Source organism: Esox lucius, chromosome 6 (genome assembly GCF_011004845.1).
Source record: "Esox lucius isolate fEsoLuc1 chromosome 6, fEsoLuc1.pri, whole genome shotgun sequence".
In the NCBI taxonomy this organism is placed as follows: domain Eukaryota; kingdom Metazoa; phylum Chordata; class Actinopteri; order Esociformes; family Esocidae; genus Esox; species Esox lucius.
Window position 1 is genome coordinate 10530835 of NC_047574.1, and position 20258 is coordinate 10551092.

Below are 20258 nucleotides of genomic sequence, written 5' to 3' on the forward strand. Positions count from 1 at the left end.
TCCCCTCCCCCTTCTAAGAATAGCACCCGTTGCTAGGTAGCCCAACTAGCAACGCTACTTTTCTAGCAAACTTTATCTCACGCGAAAATGTCCAACGTAAACAGAATCGGAGGAATGAAAAATGATCATGAGTGAATAAACAAACCGTCGTACCTACTTTGGAGGGGGTTGTAGATTAAAACAACGACCCGATTTATCATGGATGGACAGCCCATTGAAAATGGAAGCAGGTAGGCGTGTGCATTAATTGCATGAGCATACCGCACATAGCGTTGTTCGGTTAAATGGTTCAAAGAAGCAGATTAATGCTGGAAATTGAAGTTAAGAATATGACGGATTAATTATGTCTGGGGGCATGGATGAATTGATATTTTTTTAAGGTTACGGTTCGGCTTTCGGGACTAAATCTAAGCGAGTGGGTCGGGTTGCGGAACAAAATCTGTCCTTCTGTTAGTTTTCGGCTGGTTCTGTGAAACAGATGTAGCCAACGCAAAACTCGTACTGAAAAAAATTGACCCGTGCACAATTGTAAGCTTTACCCTAAACCTAGAAGGGGGAACCTATCGTATCACTTGTGGGGACATATTTTCATGTTTTACTCTGGGTCCCCATATGTACAAGCACAAAAGAATGACACACACACACAGCTGTGACTATGAGACAGACAGAGACTAGTAAAAGAGGAGGTGGACTTTCTACCGTATTCCCCACCAAATTCTAAAAAGTTCTCTAGTTGTCTTCCAAGAACGTCTCTAAATCAAATTAATCCGCCCAGCGGTCACATGCTATAGTTAGTGGGCGTTTTGCTAACATCACTGTGATTTGTGTCCATGTGTATCTATAAAAAAAGCTGTAGTCTAGACAAGGCATCGATATCAAACACATTATTACAGTGTTCTTTCTATAACTATGCAACAAGATAATGCTGAGGGCTTTATAAATTTTTTTATTTCTAACAGGAATGTGATTTTTTAATTAGACCTCATAATAATAATACCCAGAATGCATTGTAAGTGTTTATTTGTATATTATATTTGCCTTCTGGTCCATAAGTGCAATACTGTAATCAACAAAGAATCACAGATGACAGACATTTGCAAGGAAAACATATATTGAAAAAGTGTTTCTTACTGTGTTGTTGAGGTTTAGAGGGCAACTTGTGGATTTATTTTGTATCTTGAAAATACAATATATATAGTGCACATTTTTTTTTTAAATTAAACTTTAGTCTTGAAGGTATTTTGTGATAGTAAATTACAATGTTTGCCCATCTCTGGTGCAGGGAATGGAATGTAAGCTAAAGAGACTAATAAACAGGCTATCCTTCTTATCCATCTTAGTGGAGTGTAAAGAAATCCACCGTTTAACATAACAAATCCACATTGAACCTAACAAATCCACTATTTCTGGCAAGTCCCAATGGTATGTCTAATACAGAAGGGTGGAAATGTGTATAGGAGGACTAGACAAACCTTGTCTAGCTTTTGAGAGAAAGGAGAGCCGGCAGAAGAGGGGACAGGACAGGTGGGACATCGCTCGGCCACATTATCAATCTACAGACACTCTAATCATCTGACAGCCTATTTAACCAGACCAGGGCCTCAGACCAGTACGCTATAGACCTCTACATAAACACTGCGATTGTGTGTGCATCCGTGTGTGTGTGTGGGGGGGAGGGGTGTGGGGGTGTGTGCATGCCTGCATACATGAATTGGTATGACTGTATATTGATAACTCATGATACATCTATAATCAAAACAGAGTCAGTGAGGCAACTCACCCATTGAGCAGTAGAATGGCATTCTTGCGTGGTCGGCCGGCGTTAGGGCCATATAGGTGGGCGCGGCTATAGTAGCGTACAGACTGCAGTAGCGTTCTCAGTAGGGTGTAGTCTTGGGCTAGCTGGGTGCTGTTCACTGTCTGACCCATCATATTACGGTAGCCATTAGGCTCTGAAAAAAAATGCAGGAAGGGATGTCAGAAAAGTGTATTATCCAGAGCCAATGGCAATCTAAACATTTTATAAACAGTCACATAAACTTTCATTCAGGTTAATTCAATTTTATGGAAAAAGAGAAAAACATTAATTAATCCGACACGAGACACACAGGAACGTCCACGGGACCTCTCATATGCTCCCGCGATGAATTTATTCTAATGCACAAGAACAAGCAATGTTTATATGTAAATTGTTTCTTATGTGTTGTTATATTTGCTTTTATCTAGTTTTATTCCAATGCATTCTGCCAGTTTATTTACCCAGTTAAACCCTGTTTGTCTTGGTGGGGGAGTATCCCAGGGGGAGTATCTCTGCTCCATAATTGAGCAGTTAAATCACTTAAACACCATCCCCCTCTGGCCCATTCTGCTCCTAAACACAGCTCATGTTGTCCTTGAAGGGAACCAAAAGTATATGGTAATATTCTGAGACACAGAACCTTTTTAATACTGTCTAGAATTAGTGCTGTCAAAATAATAGTGCAGGTGAGATAACAGGTTTTATTATAGTAATAGTGCAGGAGAGTTAACAAGTATCATTATTGTAATAATGCAGGAGAGATAACAGGTATCATTATTGTAATAATGCAGGATATATAACAGGTATCATTATTGTAATAATGTAGGAGAGATTACAGTTATCATTATTGTAATAGTGCAGGATAGATAACAGGTGTCATTATTGTAATAGTGAAGGATAGATAACAGGTGTCATTATTGTAATAGTGAAGGAGAGATAACATGTGTCATTATTGTAATAGTGCAGGAGAGATAACAGGTATCATTATTGTAATAGTGCAGGAGAGATAACAGGTATCATTATTGTAATAGTGCAGGAGAGATAACAGGTATCATTATTGTAAAGTGAAGGAGTAATAACAGGTATCATTATAGTAATAGTGCAGGAGAGATAACAGGTATTATTATAGTAATAGTGCAGGAGAGATAACAGGTATTATTATAGTAATAGTGCAGGAGAGATAACAAGTATCATTATTGTAATAATGCAGGAGAGATAACAGGGATCATTATTGCAATAATGCAGGAGATATAACATGTATCATTATTGTAATAATGTAGGAGAGATTACAGTAATCATTATTGTAATAGTGCAGGATAGATAACAAGTGTCATTATTGTAATAGTGAAGGATAGATAACAGGTGTCATTATTGTAATAGTGAAGGAGAGATAACAGGTGTCATTATTGTAATAGTGAAGGAGAGATAACAGGTGTCATTATTGTAATAGTGCAGGAGAGATAACAGGTATCATTATTGTAATAGTGCAGGAGAGATAACAGGTATCATTATTGTAAAGTGAAGGAGCGATAACAGTTATCATTGTTGTAATAGTGCAGGAGAGATAACAGGTATCATTATTGTAAAGTGAAGGAGCGATAACAGGTATCATTATTGTAATAGTGCAGGAGATTTAACAGGTATCATTATTGTAAAGTGAAGGAGCGATAACAGGTATCATTATTGTAATAGTGAAGGAGAGATAACAGGTGTCATTATTGTAATAGTGCAGGAGAGATAACAGGTATCATTATTGTAATAGTGCAGGAGAGATAACAGGTATCATTATTGTAAAGTGAAGGAGCGATAACAGTTATCATTGTTGTAATAGTGCAGGAGAGATAACAGGTATCATTATTGTAAAGTGAAGGAGCGATAACAGGTATCATTATTGTAATAGTGCAGGAGAAGTAATAGGTATCATTATTGTAATAGTACATGAGATAAGCCTTGCCAGGATAATGAGTCAAGAGGAGAGTTAGATCACCCCACTTCCAATTCCTATCTTTTTCACTGTCTCTCATCTGTGTTGATGATCTTGAAGAGGGAGACTGATAAAGGCTACATTTCCCCCTCTTGAGAAAATCCCACCCCTACAGTAACCCCACACAGCGCTGTCAGGAATGCTTGTGTGTCAAATTGCTGACTTATTTTAAAATCCTCCAGTGGCACTATATGTACCAGAAGTCAGCTAAAGGTTTTTTTTTTAAATTATAACTGAACCCAGGACTGTAATAGACCTGAAAACTGAATAAATCAATGGATTTCAACATTTCAACACTGTGGCTTGCAGACCACTGCTGCAGGAGATACAATATTTACTTTGTTTAAATATAAGTACATGTATATATCCGCATTTAATTGTCCCTGCCTAAAAGAGTAAGCTTTGGGCAGACATTTTACTTTACTTTACACAATGTAAATTCTATAGCTAAAATCTGTAGTCATGGGCCAATACCTCTCACTGTAATGCACACTCAGGGATGACTAATTCTCTATGTTCCTTCAGTGTCTACTGGGTTAGGTAAAACAGCTTATAAGTTCCCTTGCATCACATCTGTGTCACAACCTTTAAAATTCAAGCCAGTATGATGTTTTGGTGCCTCTAGGGCAGTGCTGGGCAAACTATGACTTGCAGGCCAAATCTGTCTGCCAGCAATTTAAATCTGGCCCGTGCTATGTTTGTGCATAAAGTCGAAAAAAACACTCCAGTCCACTCTAAAACCTCTAAAACTAGATTGAAAGTATGTAGAAAATCACTGCCATTTTCTAGCTTGCAAATATTATTTTGACAAACTAATCAAACACGTGTGGCCTTCGATTTCAAAATCTTGATGTACCCTCCATCCAAAATGTTTGCCCAACCCTTCTCTGCAGCAGTTTCGAATGTAGATTATTGACTTTCACTGTGAATGTGTTTGGTTTTCTTTCTGATTCTATTTTTGATGTGTATTTCTGCTATTTCTTTCATGCATGGTTATTTCATAATACAGTGGTCTGAGAAGGATGTTCTGATGAGAGACAGGTTAAATCAATGTAAAAAAAATAGTGTTACATTTCATTTTAAATATGACAGCAAATATGTCCTATGTTAAAAACATACAGACTCCAGAGCTGGTAGTCAAAAGCTGTTGATGGTGATTTGGTGGTCCTCAGGAAGGAAAGGTTAGGTACAAAAAATGTGGGTTGCCACTGTGCTTGTAAAATATACATACAATGGAGATATATAGTGGATATAAAAAGTCTACACAACCCTGTTAAAATGCTTGTGATGTAAAAGAATGAGACAAACATAAATCATGTCAGAACTTTTTCCACCTTTAATGTGACCTACACCATGAACAATTCAATTGAAAAACAAACTGACATTTTTGAGGGGGAAAAATAAAAAATAAAAAACACACAATAACCTGGCTGCATAAGTGTGCACACCCTTAAACAAATACTTTGTTGATGCACCTTTTGATTTTATTACAGCACTCAGTCTTTTTGGGTAGGAGTCTATTAGCATGGCACATCTTGACGTGGCAGTATTTGCCCACTCTTCTTTGCAAAAGCGCTCCAAATCTGTCAGATTGCGAGGACATCTCCTGTGCACAGCCCTCTTCAGATTACCCCACAGATGTTCAACTGGATTCAGGTCTGGGCTCTGGCTGGGTCATCTCAAAATGTTAATCTTCTTCTGGTGAAGCCATGCTGTTGTGGATTTGGATTTGTGGTTTGGGTCGTTGTCGTGTTGAAAGGTGAACTTCCTCTTCATCTTCAGCTTTCTAATAGACGCCTAAAGGTTTTGTGACAAAATTGCCTGGTTTTTGGAACTGTTCATAATTCCCTCCACCCTGACTAAGTCCCAGTTCCAGCTGAAGAAAAACAGCCCCAAAGCATGATGCTGCCACCACCATGCTTCACTGTGGATATGGTGTTTTTTGGGTGAAGTGCAGTTTTGTTTTTGCGCCAAACATACCTTTTGGAATTATGGCCAAAAGGTTCAATCTTGGTTTCATCAGACCATAACACATTTTCCCACATGCTTTTGGGGGACTTGATGTTTGTTTTTGCAAACTTCACCCGGGCTTGGATGTTTTTCTTTGTAAGAAAAGGCTTCCGTCTTGCCACCCTACCCCATAGCCCATTCATATGAAGAATACGGGAGATTGTTGTCACATGTAGCACACAGACAGTGCTTGCCAGAAATTCCTGCAGTTCCTTTAATGTTGCTGTAGGCCTTTTGGAAGCCTCCCTGACCAGTTTGCTTTTCGTCTTTTCATCAATTTTGGAGGGACTACCAGTTCTTGGTAATGTCTCTGTTGTGCCATATTTTTCCCACTTGATGATGACTGTCTTCACTGTGTTCCATTGTATATCTGATGCTTTGGAAATTATTTTGTACCCTTCTCCTGACTGATATCTTTCAACAATAAGATCCCTTTTTCATTTTTCCCCTTTTAAAAATGTCAGTTTGTTTTTCAATAGAAACTTTCACATTATAGGTCACGTTATAGGTGGAAAAAGTTCTGACATGATTTATCTTTGTCTCAATCTTTTAAATCACAAAAACCTGGCATTTTCACAGGGGTGTGTAGACTTTTTATAATCACTGTATATATATGCATTTCGAGAGTAACACTTTATGGTGATATCAAAGTTTCATGAAGTGGTTTTGTATATGTTATTTATTCCCACTTTAATTACAGTGCAAACTTAGTGCTTCCTAATTCTACTCTCTTAAGTAGCATCAATCGTATAATATCTTGTGTAGTTCTGGAGATACTGACCATTGCCCAGCTCCCAGGAGATGTTATATTTCTTCCCGGCGCTGTACTTGAGGAGGCTGAGTGCTGATGAGGAGTTCCAGGAGGAGTCAGGGTTTCTCTGCAGGGCGTTGAGCCCCAGGATCAAGTGTAGACCAGCACACTCGGCAAAGTTGTACAGTTTGTCTAAAGACCTGGCTGGGAGCAAACCAGACGCACTTGTAACTTTGTTTCTTAAAAATCTACAATTGAATGTAAATTTCATTCACACTTTGTCTCCAATATTTAGAAACAATGAGGACCCATTTTGGACACAGGTATACCAGGAAGTACTAGCTAAAACAACTGTGCCCTGTATAAAACATAACAATTTATCACACTTAGAATTAGACATTTCAGTACACTTTAATGTTCCTATGTGAGAGATACATGTCTATGTTTTAACATAGTCTCATTTGTCAAACAAAAAAACTAAACTCTGTGATTCAATAAGGGTAAATATTTGGGATGGACTTATATGTAGCTATCAATGCTAAAAAAAAAACATTGAAAAAGTGATTACATAGATGTGGTAATTTTCCTGTTTACATACTTTCATAAAATGTTGGGGAATAATGTAGAATATGGCATTGGTAAGAGTTCTATAGCAATATGGAGTGTGCAAATAGATGTGTATTTGGATAAATATTAGACACTGAAGTGATTAAAAACCAAGAAAAACTGAATCCTACACATACCTGTAAACCATAGCCAATCAGAACGACAGTAGGACACTATGCAAATTAATGATCTCATTCACTAAACTGTTTACCAGCGGTAGCATAAGTGCAACTTTTGATCAATAAATAATTCACTAAAGCAACAAAATTCTACTGACTGTTTTAGTGCAGATATTTTGATACCATGGGAGAGTTCTTACATTTGGGAACATGCCATTCCTGATCCAATTACCTTGACAGGTCAGATCCAGGCTGTCACTCCCTGACTTTAGTACACGACAACACAAGAAGGTCAACTTCCCTGAGCGAGGTGTACTGTTAAAATTTCACTCCATCTGCATCCTGTCTGTTAATGCATGCTGCTGCCCCAACCTGTTCTCAATCCACGTTATAAGAATTAGCCTGTCTGATCGCACTGCCCATTACATTTATGTAAATGAATTTGATCTACAATAACTACATGTTAAATGTGAGGTAATATTTTGGAAAAAATAAATGAATCTTTTAGACTGTAACAGTGTGTAGTACTGAATAGATTGCGCCATCTGCAATTTATAACCTGATACTTATTTTTTTGACTACCAAGCAGTTATTGAAATGCATCAATGTATTCAGCTAACAATACCTTACGATATTCTATGATATTTTGAGCCAAATAAGACCATATTTTAGAACCTCATACCAAGGTGGTTTTGTAACATACATTTTTAATTTGATAGATTGGACATATATTATGAATATCTGTTTGCTTTATTCATGCAAATTACGTAAAATGCAATCAGTTCCACGTCAAATGGAATATTGTTCTGTATTGCCCATTAACATTATACACATTACTTTATCAACCAATTAATGTAAACATTTAAAATGTATTAACTTGAAGATAATTCCAACCATACATCTGACCAGTCCTATAGATGGCCAGGGGAGGTAAACTGTGTGTGTGCAGGCGTGTGTCTGGGTGTGCGTGTTGTGTCCTGATGGATATCCCAGCCTGCTGATGAGGAACAGGTGATGGGCATAGCTGAGAGGCAGCCTGCTGAGCAGATATGGCTATAAAAAAAATTACTAAAACATCCAGGGAAAAATTGAAGGTATTTATGAAGTTGGTATAGTTCAGAATGTTTTGTTTTATATATGAACAATTACATAATAATGCCCTTAATGTGAAATGTGTTTGTGTGTGTGTGCGCGTGTGTTTTTATGAGAGAGAAGTCTCTCATCGTTCCTACCTCCTAGATCCAGAGAGAGACTGACTTACATGTTCCCATCAGTCCCCAGCAGTGATGGAGTCTTAATAGCCCACCCCCACACACACACACAAGCTGGGGGGAGGAGGGCTGGTGGAATGAATGGATTGAAGGGGCTTTGTGTCTAAGTTAGTGGCTCTAGTAAGGGGAAAACTTGTATCCCCTCCTAGTTGAATCAGTGGTTATAGGCAACTTGACCTTGGCCCTATCTGTTCCCCAGAGCCTGTCTCTAAACACCCCTCATTAGGACAGAGGCTGTATCAAAGGCAGGGAGACATAAAGCAGAGGCATGCAGCTACAGAGAGAGGAAGGACAGAGGGAAGAGGAGGGGGAGAGAGACCAGAGGAAGGGGAGGGGGAGAGAGTAAGGGAAGAAAGCAAAAGAGAGGGTGAGAGAGGGAGGCGAGGGGAGGGGACGGGAGAAGAGGAAAGAGAAGGTGAGAGAGGGAGGCGAGGGGACGGGGGAAGAGGAAAGAGAGTGGAAAGAGAGAAAGGTATGAGAGGGGAATGGGAAGAGAGGGGCAGAGAGGAGATATAAGGAGTAGAGGGGAAAGGGAGAGAGGAAGGAGAAGGGGGGAGAGGGATGAGAGGGGAAGGGGACAGTAGTAGGAAAGGAGAAGGGGGAGAGAGGTCCATATTGGTCCAATAAGGTAATGCTATTGCAAAGGTATCATGACCTCGGCTCCCCTGTGTGTGTGTGTGTGTGTGTGTGTGTGTGTGCGTGTGTGTGCGTGTGTGTGCGTGTGTGTGCGTGTGTGCGTGTGTGTGCGCGTGTGTTTACGGTATGCATGCACATTCTGCAGCTCTGATCTGCTCTTAAGTTTAGAATCTCAAAGTTGTTGCAAAGTAGAACTTCCATAGCAAAACTAAAGTTACATCAGTGCAAACGCAACACAAATACATACAACACTATTTCACAGTCTTTCAGAGAATTCACATACCATTGGGTTATGTCACAACTTGCAATGTACCCTACAGCACATATCAAACACCATTTATATACAGTATGAAAGACATGTATAGATGATTTGTAAAGCATAAGCATGCTATAGAGCCTATAAGCTATATACACCATAGTAAGTTAAAGTAGGACCAAGTTAAACAGTAATAATAAAGTCAGCTTTATTGAAAGAAAATGATTTATTAGAGATTAAGCAGCAAGGGTCTCTGGGAATCAGCAGCGATTGTTTCTGGAAACACCTACAGTTACTCCCTAAAGGACTGTAGTTCCAGCACGTGTTTCATCATTTTACAGGCGTATATATACACACTCACACACACACACACAAACACACAAACACACTTTACAGCTCAGAGCGCCGCTCATATTCCCCAGACTATTCCTGCTAAAAGCATTAGTCCAAATATCAATCCAGGACTTGGCGAGAACTGATGTAAGGAATTCTCTCTCTGTCAATACAATTTGTCAACGTATGACAGTTGAATGCTTTGATAAGCCTAGCACATCTATCAGCTTCTAAAGATTTAAATGAATAACTCAAGTCTTGAATTAAACAGTACAATATGTTGGGATGAATAATGCAACTCTTTAGTCAGGGCAGAAACTTGAGATAACACAATGACCTCTAGCTGTCACGTTTGTGTGTAGTGCTACTTGTAATTGAGTTAACCATCACTGTCTATTCACTGTCTTCTACTATTTTATTGTATTGTAATTATATTCAATTGTGCTTGAATCATATTTTATAGTGATTTCTTTCTGAAATATACATTCAGTGATCTGCTAAATAAATGCATATTAAATGCAACCCCATAAAAGTTAATGCAACCCCAAAAAGCCAAAGCAAAAGACACAGTTGGCTCTGTGTGTAATGGAAACAGCCGGGTCTGGATATTGTCAGAGCCTATCTGATAGCAGAACTCCAGCACTGTGTAGTAGAAAGGTCTGGAGCATTGTCTGGTGCTACGCCTAATTTCGACAGTTTTGCATTACCCTCATACACGCACATGCACAAGCACACACAAACATAAACACATACTCAAACACACACCCTTGCATTTCTATCCTTGTGGGGACCAAAAAAGAAATGATTCTAACCTTAACTTTGACTTAAACTAACCCTACCCTTAACCCAACTTCAACATTTTTGTCTAAAATCAACCCAGCACTAATTCCTAACACTAACAATAAAACGTATCCCTAATACCAAAAACTCAATACCCTCTCTCAAAATCTAAAAAGTAAGCGGAATTGTACGATTGACCCTAAACCGTAAGATAGAAATGGACTTTTTATTTATGTGGACCGGTAAACGGTGCTGATGAGGGCCTTGAGGACCTCTGGGCCTAATTCAAGTCTGAGGAATAAAAACACCCACACGTTTCAGATAATAGACTGAAACGACATCCCACCCAAGCCAACTACATGCACATAGCAATGCTTATAACAGTTTACAGTTTCCTCAAACATTTCTTTGAACACATTTTTAAAAGAAGCGACCCAATAAGGAACTCTCTAAGTCACTTTTGCCATGATCCAAAATCGAGGTCCACTGGGCCTGCTCAGCATTTGTATCCAGGAAACAGAGCATGATAGGATGTTAATTGCTTATTGTGTCATACATCTGTATGGTAGCATCTGCATTCTTTATGTTCCTGCACTTTTTAGTCAGGTTCTTCCTTTAATATGCCACTCTTGTATCATATGTTGTTTGATAGAGCCATATTATATATTTCATGTTCCTATCAGTAGATATATTGATAAATATATGAGGTGTCGATATGTTTTATTTTCCTAAGATTACAATTCTGAAGATGATACTTCCTGTTTTGGCCTGTCTCTGCCCCTCCCACTCCCCTTGGTGGGTTTTCAAAACATCATCCCAGAAGACTGACTGGGTACTACTAGCTAGCTACATTACAATGACATTTTATCATGAAGGACAAATTTTTGGGTCTTAAGTGGTGATATGGAACAATAAGTGTTTGAATCCAAGCTTTCTTCTGTCAATATCCTGGTGAAGCACGTTCAAATACTGATTGAAAAATGTATTTAGTGAATTTGCACAGTTTTTGTTATTACTACTTTTCTTTCTAGTAATGACTGACAGTTTGTTTAGGTGGTTAGGATGTTATTTAAATGACTGGTGGCAGTGGCATGCCGGTCATAGTTTCAACCTAGAGCCTAGGTCTGAAACTTAAAAACTCAATGTTTAAAAGAGACTTCCTTTTGGCAAAATGTCCAAATAGCTTGTTAATGTGGAAATAGTTCACTTGACGAATTAACTGCTGATGGCAGCAGCAGAATTCATTCTGAAGTGTACAGTAACCTCTTGTATGCTGATGTAAATCCAGATGTAAGTCTAATTGAACATGCCTTTCATTTGCTGCAGTAATGCCCTGGCCAAGCAACACCAGAGAAGATACCAAGCATCTGGTGGGGTCAATGGTTCAAAAATGTTAAGCAGTCATTGCCTGCGATTAAGTACAAAACAGAAATGCTTATTTGGACATTATATTAATCTGTCCTAATTCATTTCTTATTATTTAACCTTTATTTAGGCAGTTAAGTCAGAACCATTTCTAATTTTTGAGAAGGGCCTGGCGAAAGACTTTCAAATGCAAATAGATCAACAAACATTAGTTTGTTGATTTGTTGAGTATAATGGGACATGTCAAGATGCATTTGGTGCCCTGAAACGGGGACTATTTGTAATCGCTGAAAGCAATAGAAAAATAAAATGAATTAATATTCACTCTCCCAATACTCACAAATGACTAAAATATACATATATAAGGTCCCCAAAATTATTCATAAATGCTACAAAATAAAAACAATATGTAAGTCCATTAGAATTTCTGCATACTTTTTATTTGGCTTGGTCAACTACTAGCCATCACACTTTGGGTATGGAATATAGCTCCAACAGTTGGAGCTATAAAGACATGCATTTGAATGGCTCAAAATAATCCCTGGAACATAAGGATCTTTGTGGTTTTCCAGAATGATGCACACAAGCTTCGCAATCCATCTAAAAAATAACTACGGTTGCTGCAAATATGGCTAACCTTGTACAGTGGCTCTTAAAGTATTCACCCCCTTGGACTTTTCTCCCTTTTCTTTGTGCATTATTCCATATAGACGAAAACTTTGCTGACTAAAACCGTTAGTATATACATTATAGTAAGCCTGAAATAAAACAGTTTACAGTTATATTGCTACTGTTTCTGGTGGATTTTCTAAATGCGCATCCGTGCATGTGTTTTGGGTCAGGATAGACTAACACATTTGCTGGCTTAACACACAGTATGTTATAGTAAGTCTTAACTGAAACTGTATACGGCTATATTGAGACTGTTTCTGGCATGGAAAAGTTCATCTTCAGTCTTGCTAGCAATTGCTCAATTCTTATGATTATTCCTAGGACGTAGATACAAGTAAGCCTATTACTGGCTAATAAGCTGTTAAAACAGCCAGTGGCAAATACAGTTCATAGACGCTATGGTGGAGGTAAACTTAATAAGAAACGTTAGTCAGTTTAATACAATCCTCAATGGAGTCTAGCGACTGCTGAAACATGTAATGCCGTGGCAAAGTGGTAACAGACAGTGCCTCTCATGTGGAAGACCTAAGTTTTAATCTATTGAGAGCAACAACATTTATTAATTATTTCTGGTAGATTCCACAATTCTCTCGTCTTTTCACTTGATGAAAAAGTTAGGATTTGTTCAGGATATACAGATGCCGAGTGTCAGTATAGACAAGAGGCTATACTGACACCTGACAAATGTACAGCTCTGTGGTGTAGTGGTTAACGACACAGCCTTTCACGTGGGCCACCCGGGTTTGAATCTTGCGATGGCAACACTTTCTATTGCGTGCCGCAATTTTGTAATCCGTCAAATGTTTTCAAGAGGGGACAGGTCTGGGCTGCAGGCAGACCAGTTTAGCACCCAGACTTTTTTACTACAGATCCATGCTGTTGTAATATGTGCAGAATGTGGTTTGGCATTGTCTTGCTGAAGTAAGCAAGGCCTTCCCTGAAAAAGACTGGATGGCACCATATGTTGCTCCAAAACCTGTATATATTGTTCAGCATTAATGGTGTCTTCACAGATGTGCAAGTCACCCATGCCATGTGCACTAATGCACCCCCATACCATCACGGATGCTGGCTTTTGAACTGTGCGCTGATGAGAAGCAGGATGGTCCCTCTCCTCTTTATTCCAGAGGATGGAGCATCCATGATCCCCCCCCAAAAAATAGAATTTTGATCTGTCAGACCACGGGACAATTTTCCAATTCTCTTCAGTCCATCTAAAATGACCCATTCTCTCAGAAATTATCTTTTAATACCCAATCATATTACTGACCTGTTGCCAATTGATATAATTAGCTATGTGATATTCCACCAGTTTTAGTTTTTTAGCATTACACAACTTTTCCAGTTTATCTACATTTTACGCACCATCCCAACTTTTTTGGAAACAGGGTTGTACTTCCATACTCAAAATTAAAGAAAAGAATACAGTATAAAAATAATTTAGATTTTTTTTAAGTATGAATTACTGGCAAACTATTATGACATTTTTTTCATAATGCCACTTTTCAAAACAATGCTATGATATTTCATGATAATTAAGTGGATTTTCCAACAGCTTCTTTCATCACAAGATATATGAATAATTTCATCACCTTTTACATAATAACATGGACTTTTTCATCATTTAATGTCCTGTTTCGTGGAAAAACATAGTTTCTTCTCTTTTTAAGACTTGAATAGCAGCCTACAGGAGAAATACCTTATTTTACAATTTGTTGTGGTAACCATCTGGATTTTACAGTGATACAATCAACTCAGTGGGGAGAGTCAGGCTCGTTTGCTCTTGCTTGCTGCATCACTGCTGTGCTGGCTGTAAGTACGTTGTTATAGCTAGTATCATGCTGACTAAGTATATGAATGCATTTTCACTAAAAAGGTACAACTACGACATTGACATCTACATTATCTGGCATTTACTTCTGACTGTCATTTTGCCACAGACACAACCCAGTCGTCAACACTTTTTGTCATGTCAAAGGACTGGTTGTCCAATCTGTCAAAGGTTGTTGCCATGTATGCTGGTGAACATTGGTGGCACTTGCACTTCACTCAAATCTCATCCACGAATAAAAGTACCTAGTTTGAATGTTTTAACATTTTTGTTATTTCCTTGGATGTGTCCATTACAATGAGAAATACTTTTACTGCATCACTCTACACACACAAGCCCATAATGATAATAATAATAATATATTTTTTGACAAATGCAAATGGGTAGAAATACTATGGATATATCACATTTACATAAGTATTCAGACCATGTCACTCAACACATTGTTGAAGCACCTTTGGCAGTGATTACAGACTTGAGTCTTCTTGGAAATGATGCTTGGCGCACCTGTAATTTGGGAGTTTCTTTCAATCTTCTCCGCAGATCCTCTCAAGCTCTGTCAGGCCTGATGGGGATTGTTGCTGTACTACCAGTTTCAGGTCTCTCCAAAGATGTTTGATTGAGTAGGCTCTGGCTGGACCACTCAACGACATTCTCATGACTTGTCTCAAACCCACTCCTGCGTTGTCTTGGCGTGTGTTTAGAGTTGAAAGGTGAACCTGAGTGAGGTCCGGAGTATATGTCAGACATTTGCTGCGTTCATCCTTCTCTTGATCCTGACTAGTCTCTAAGTCCCTGCAGCTGACTTATATACCCACAGTATTATGCTGCTACCACCATGCTTCACCTTAGAGATGAAGGTTCGACCAGGTGATGAGTGGGGCCTGGTTTCCTCCAGACGTGACACTTGGCATTCAGGTCAAATATTTCAATCTTTGTTTCATCAGACTGGAGAATCGGCCCCTTCTTGGGGAGTTGTTCCTAGCCACTGTGCTTCAACACTGTTGTTGCTTGGTCCTTGGGGTTTCAGGCTGGTTGTTTTGTAAAAGCACTTTGTGACAACTGATAATGTAAAAAGGGCTTTATAAATACATTTGATTGATTAGGATGTAATTGATTGGGATTGATTCAGTCTTTCAGGTGCCTTTTGGCAAACTGGACACAATCCTGTCTCGTAGCTCTACAGACAATTCCCTTGACCTCATGATGTGGTTTGTTCCGACATGCACTCCAGGACCTTATATAGGCATGTGCCATTCCAAATCATGTACCACAAATTGAATTTACCACAGATGGACTCCAAGTTGTAGAAGGATGATCAATGGAAACAGGATGCACCAGAGCTCAATTTCAAGTGTTATACCAAAGGATCTGAATACTTATTTAAATGTGATATTTCAGAGTGGGCAAAAAAAAATTTCATTCATTATGGGGTATTGTGTGTTTTAATTTGAAAATGCACTGTTAATGCTGCAAAATCCTGTTGACACCCCCTCAAGTGAGCAATCGTAGGCGATGCCAGCATGGCTGGAAAAGCATTGATTGACAGATCCATTAGTGAGAAAATGCCCAGAAATTATGAAAAACGCTTTGAGATCATGTGGTGATTTAAAAAAGCTATTAGGAAATACAATGTATTATGAAATATCATACCATTATTTTGAAAAGTGACATTTTGAAAAATATTTTATAATAAGGTGCCACCTATTCTTCAATTATTTAAAAAATATTTCTTTATCTATTTTTTTAATTGTTTATTAATTTCATTTTGACTCCTTTGGTCCTCCACAAGATATGCCATAAAACTCTGCATCTAACTGCTAAATGATCCATCAATCTTAAAACAATTCCATGATGGCTAAATAGAAATCACTAATTCAGGACAGAAAAGGGCTATGACTACAGTAGATTTGATTATTGGTCTGCAGCTATTGGTACCTAACCGCAGTTCCTAAAAATGCTTTTAACCGGTTGAGAAAAATGTTATGTTACTTGTAAAAAAAAATCAAATTGCTAAATTATCCATGGTATGACCATTTTAAAACAATACCATATGTTGGCTTAGTAGAAATCACAAATTAAGGGAAAAGAAGCCTCCAGTAGATTTCATCATTGGTCTGCTCCTATTGGTACTTAACCACAGATCCAAAGAATGCTTTTACCCAATTGACAAAAACTGTAAGTTGATTATACTACATCAACCCCCCCCCCCCCCCCCCCCCCCCACACACACACACACACACAAATTACTGACTACCTCACTAGTCTGCAAGCATAGCCTCCACTAGCATAGAAATGACAAACTTAGCCAAAAATTTGCTATGCCATAAATTGAGCTTGAAGAACATATTGTGTCATTAGAATGAAACATTGTTCAAAAGTAGGTTTGCCAGGAAAGCCCAGTACTAGTGTAGATGTGTTTCCATCTAGCACGGTTAGGTTATTAAGCCTTGTAATGGTTTGGGAGTTGGAGATTTGTCAATGAAACACATAAAATACTCATGTTCACCGGTCATGTCATCTTGCATATGCATCAGTTTATGAAGAATGTTGGATTGTAATCCACACTTTGGGGTTGTTTGCCAGGCCACTCTTAATTTTCTACCAATCTGACACACAATACAATCAATTATTTATAAAGTCATGCAATAGTGGAACAGGACTGTTGGATCATTTCAGTTTGAACTTAACTAATAGTGCTGCTTATCTATTGACATCGGCTTCAACAGAGATCTGCCATGTTTACGCCCTGTTCAGTAGCTCCAGCCACTACACCCACCCACACACGCACACGTTCACTCACATTCACACACACACACACACACACACACATACACACATGCCTAATGGCACCAATTATAGCAGGTATGCAGCAAAAACAAGAATTCCGCAAGGATTCTCTCTCCCTCTTTTCCTCTCCTCCCTTGGTTTCTCACTCCTTGTTTCTTTCTTTCCTCCTTTCTTTCTTTCTTTGTTTCTTACTCATTTTTTCTCTTTCTATTCCTCTATCCCATTCTCTTTGTTTCCCTGTCACAGACTCTGTCTCTGTTTTCTGAGTGCCTCTCATTCTTACTCCATCCAAACACAGTCATATCCCACCCAGCAAAACATGTCAAGCTGGACGTTTTGACCCCCCAAAAAACAAAGTCACACAAACACACGCACACAGGCGCGCACACGTATGCACATACACACACAGAAACACACAGCCTTAAGTGGAGGACTCTGGTTCATTTTAAGCCCAAAATAAGCTCCAGCCCTCCAGAGACTATTGCAGACAGGAGATATGACTGCTTAGAGAAATTAATTTCAAAATATTTGTTTCTCTATATTGCTTTACGGATTGAATGTGACTTCCCAAATCCAAACAACATCAGAGGAATAGTGTTGTGGGTGTGTACATTACTTTAGAGGCTCCATCAGCATGAATGTGAAAATCAGATATACATTTTTCACCCAAATACCCTCACAATTACGCATGCTGTCTTGGACATACACACAGTACACACAAACACACACACACACACACACACACACACACATTTCAAAAGCAACTTACAACTCCTGAAGCCAGACAAAGTAAATCCGAATAAAGGGATGAAAGCAATGCCACTCTTCAGCAGTAAATCAGTTAATATGTCCAAATAAACCCTATTATAAACATCTTTGTCTAGAAAGAATAGTTATCACACTCAGTACATCCGGATATTCTATTTATGGTGAACGTTACTGCAGTAAAAGACCTTGGAGTGGAGCAGAGCCCAGAAATGAAATAAGGATCTATTACTGACAGACCTGGACTTCCATCTATCAAAACTGCTCTTAAAATAAAGGGAGCTAAGTAGAACCATAAAGGGTTCTTTGGTCTGTCTACATAGGGGATTCATTGTTGGTACACAGGGTTCTAGTTATGAAAGGTTCTTCACAGAACCCTTTGAACCTTATGTGTGCTACATCATCCAATTCATATGATATCTTCTGTTCTGTAAAAGGTTTTACATCTGCAATATGTAAAATGTTACGTGTTCCCAATCTAACAATATGTAACACATTTTCAAGTGCTTGAAGGTCCAGTTCACTCTCTCTTACGTAGCTTCTGAATAAACATCTGAAAAGATTGAACTGAATTGAAGGCAACGCTGACGTATTTGTTGGGTACGATTTAGCGTACATCGGGTTTTCTGTCCTGACATCTATACTTATACTATGCTAGTTAATGTCACAGAAAATACTCATTTGTAAGATAGAAATATTGGCAAAGAAATCATCAATGCCATTAATCTACATGTCCCCCCTCCTGGCGCATTGGATAAGTACAAGGGGAAAAACTAAAACAAATACTGAGCTATATTTTATGCACATAATCTTAAAAAGTATATATACAGCTGCTCAAAAAAACATTTAGTTTAAGAAGAAATATATATTTACTAGGGTTGCACGATATTGGAAATGACTGTCAAGCGACCGGATCATGTTTTTAAACCCTCTTTGGTAACAGCGTTTATTGGTACCATGTCTTTGGCGACGTGAAATATTATTGAATCTGTGATTTCTCTCTGCCGTTTGGAACCTTTCTCATATGGTGTAATACTGGCAAATGCATCCGAAATAGATTTTTGCTTTGGAGGACATTGAGATAAGGTTTTTCATATATTATGTGAATAGGATTGAATGATCTGATCTTATATTTTCTGTCATATAGAATGTCTGAGGTAATAATAAATTAATTAACCTTGTTTTTCTCTTTTTCAGCTCTTAGACATACACAGAATAATAATCTGGATCATCTGGGGAAGAGATAAAATGTTGTAAAAATGCTACCATGGAACCATGGTCATTTACGTTATCAGGTCAATAGAATAAGTTTTATAACCAAGAACCCCAATAGGGTTATTTTATTTTATTCCACCGACGTGATGTTCTACTAAGTGTTTTAATCTAAAGAACCCAATATGGTTCAATTGGGTTCAGATCGAAGGATTGACTCCAAGAACTGTTTTAATCTAAAGAACCCTAAAGAACCTTAAATAACCCACAGTTCTTGGTAGAACGTTATCAATTTGAGGGAACAAAATATTTTTGAAGGACTTTTTCTAACACCTCACTCTCTACTCTCATTGGTTTACATCTGTCACTATCACAACAGGCCCTTCCCTGGAATCTGTCTGCTAAATTATTGTATCAGCCTTCTGTGGTCCCTGACCCTGGAGACACAAACACGAAGGTCCTACTCTGGTTATTCCACTTGTGTGCTTTGGATGGAAGAATGTAAGCTTCATGGGCACCTGTTTTCAATTCACTATAGCCAAGGAGAGCTTTGTGTGTTTCCATGTCTGTGGATTTGCTGCAACTAGACTAATGTGTGGCCCCTGGTGTGTGTGAGTAGTGAGTAGGCGTGTGTGCGTGTGTGTGTGTGTGTGTGTGTGTGTGTGTGCGTTAAACATCTGATATGAACGTCCTCTAATGTATGTACCTCCACACACGTTTGTGTACACAAATCAGTCATCCGCTGAGAGGCCGGCTCATGTGTCTAGTCAGGCCCAGGACTGCCTAGTGTGTGTGTGTGAGTGTGTGTGTGTGTGTGTGTGTGTGTGAGCGTGTGTGTGTGTGTGTGTGAGTGTGTGTGTGTGTGTGAGCCTTACGCGTTAATGGAAACTTTATCTGAGGTAGTAATGACGTACAGTGCAGTCAGTAACAATTTGGACAGTGACACAAGTTTTGCTGTTTTGGCTCTGTGCTCCAGCACATTTGATTTGAAATAAAACAATGACTTAATATGTGAAAGTGCGGACTGTCAGCTTTAATTTGAAGGTATTTACATCTGTAAACCTCAAACCATGTTTATA

General features: G+C 38.6%; 1 protein-coding gene and 1 long non-coding RNA gene across 2 annotated transcripts in view; one reads left to right on the forward strand and one right to left on the reverse strand.

Annotated features, from left to right (window-relative positions):
• Window positions 1–20258, reverse strand: part of hpse2 (heparanase 2) — a 93184-nt gene that overhangs the window by 42636 nt on the left and 30290 nt on the right. The window contains exons 4-5 of the mRNA XM_010889023.4: window positions 6574–6747; window positions 1781–1952 (exon numbers count right to left, since the gene is read on the reverse strand). Of these exons, the coding sequence (XP_010887325.2) occupies window positions 1781–1952; window positions 6574–6747 (346 nt within the window). The remainder of the gene's footprint in view (window positions 1–1780; window positions 1953–6573; window positions 6748–20258) is intronic.
• Window positions 83–20258, forward strand: part of LOC109615846 — a 31153-nt gene continuing 10977 nt past the window's right edge. Inside the window, exon 1 of the long non-coding RNA XR_002196849.1 lies at window positions 83–230. This is a non-coding gene — a long non-coding RNA (uncharacterized LOC109615846). The remainder of the gene's footprint in view (window positions 231–20258) is intronic.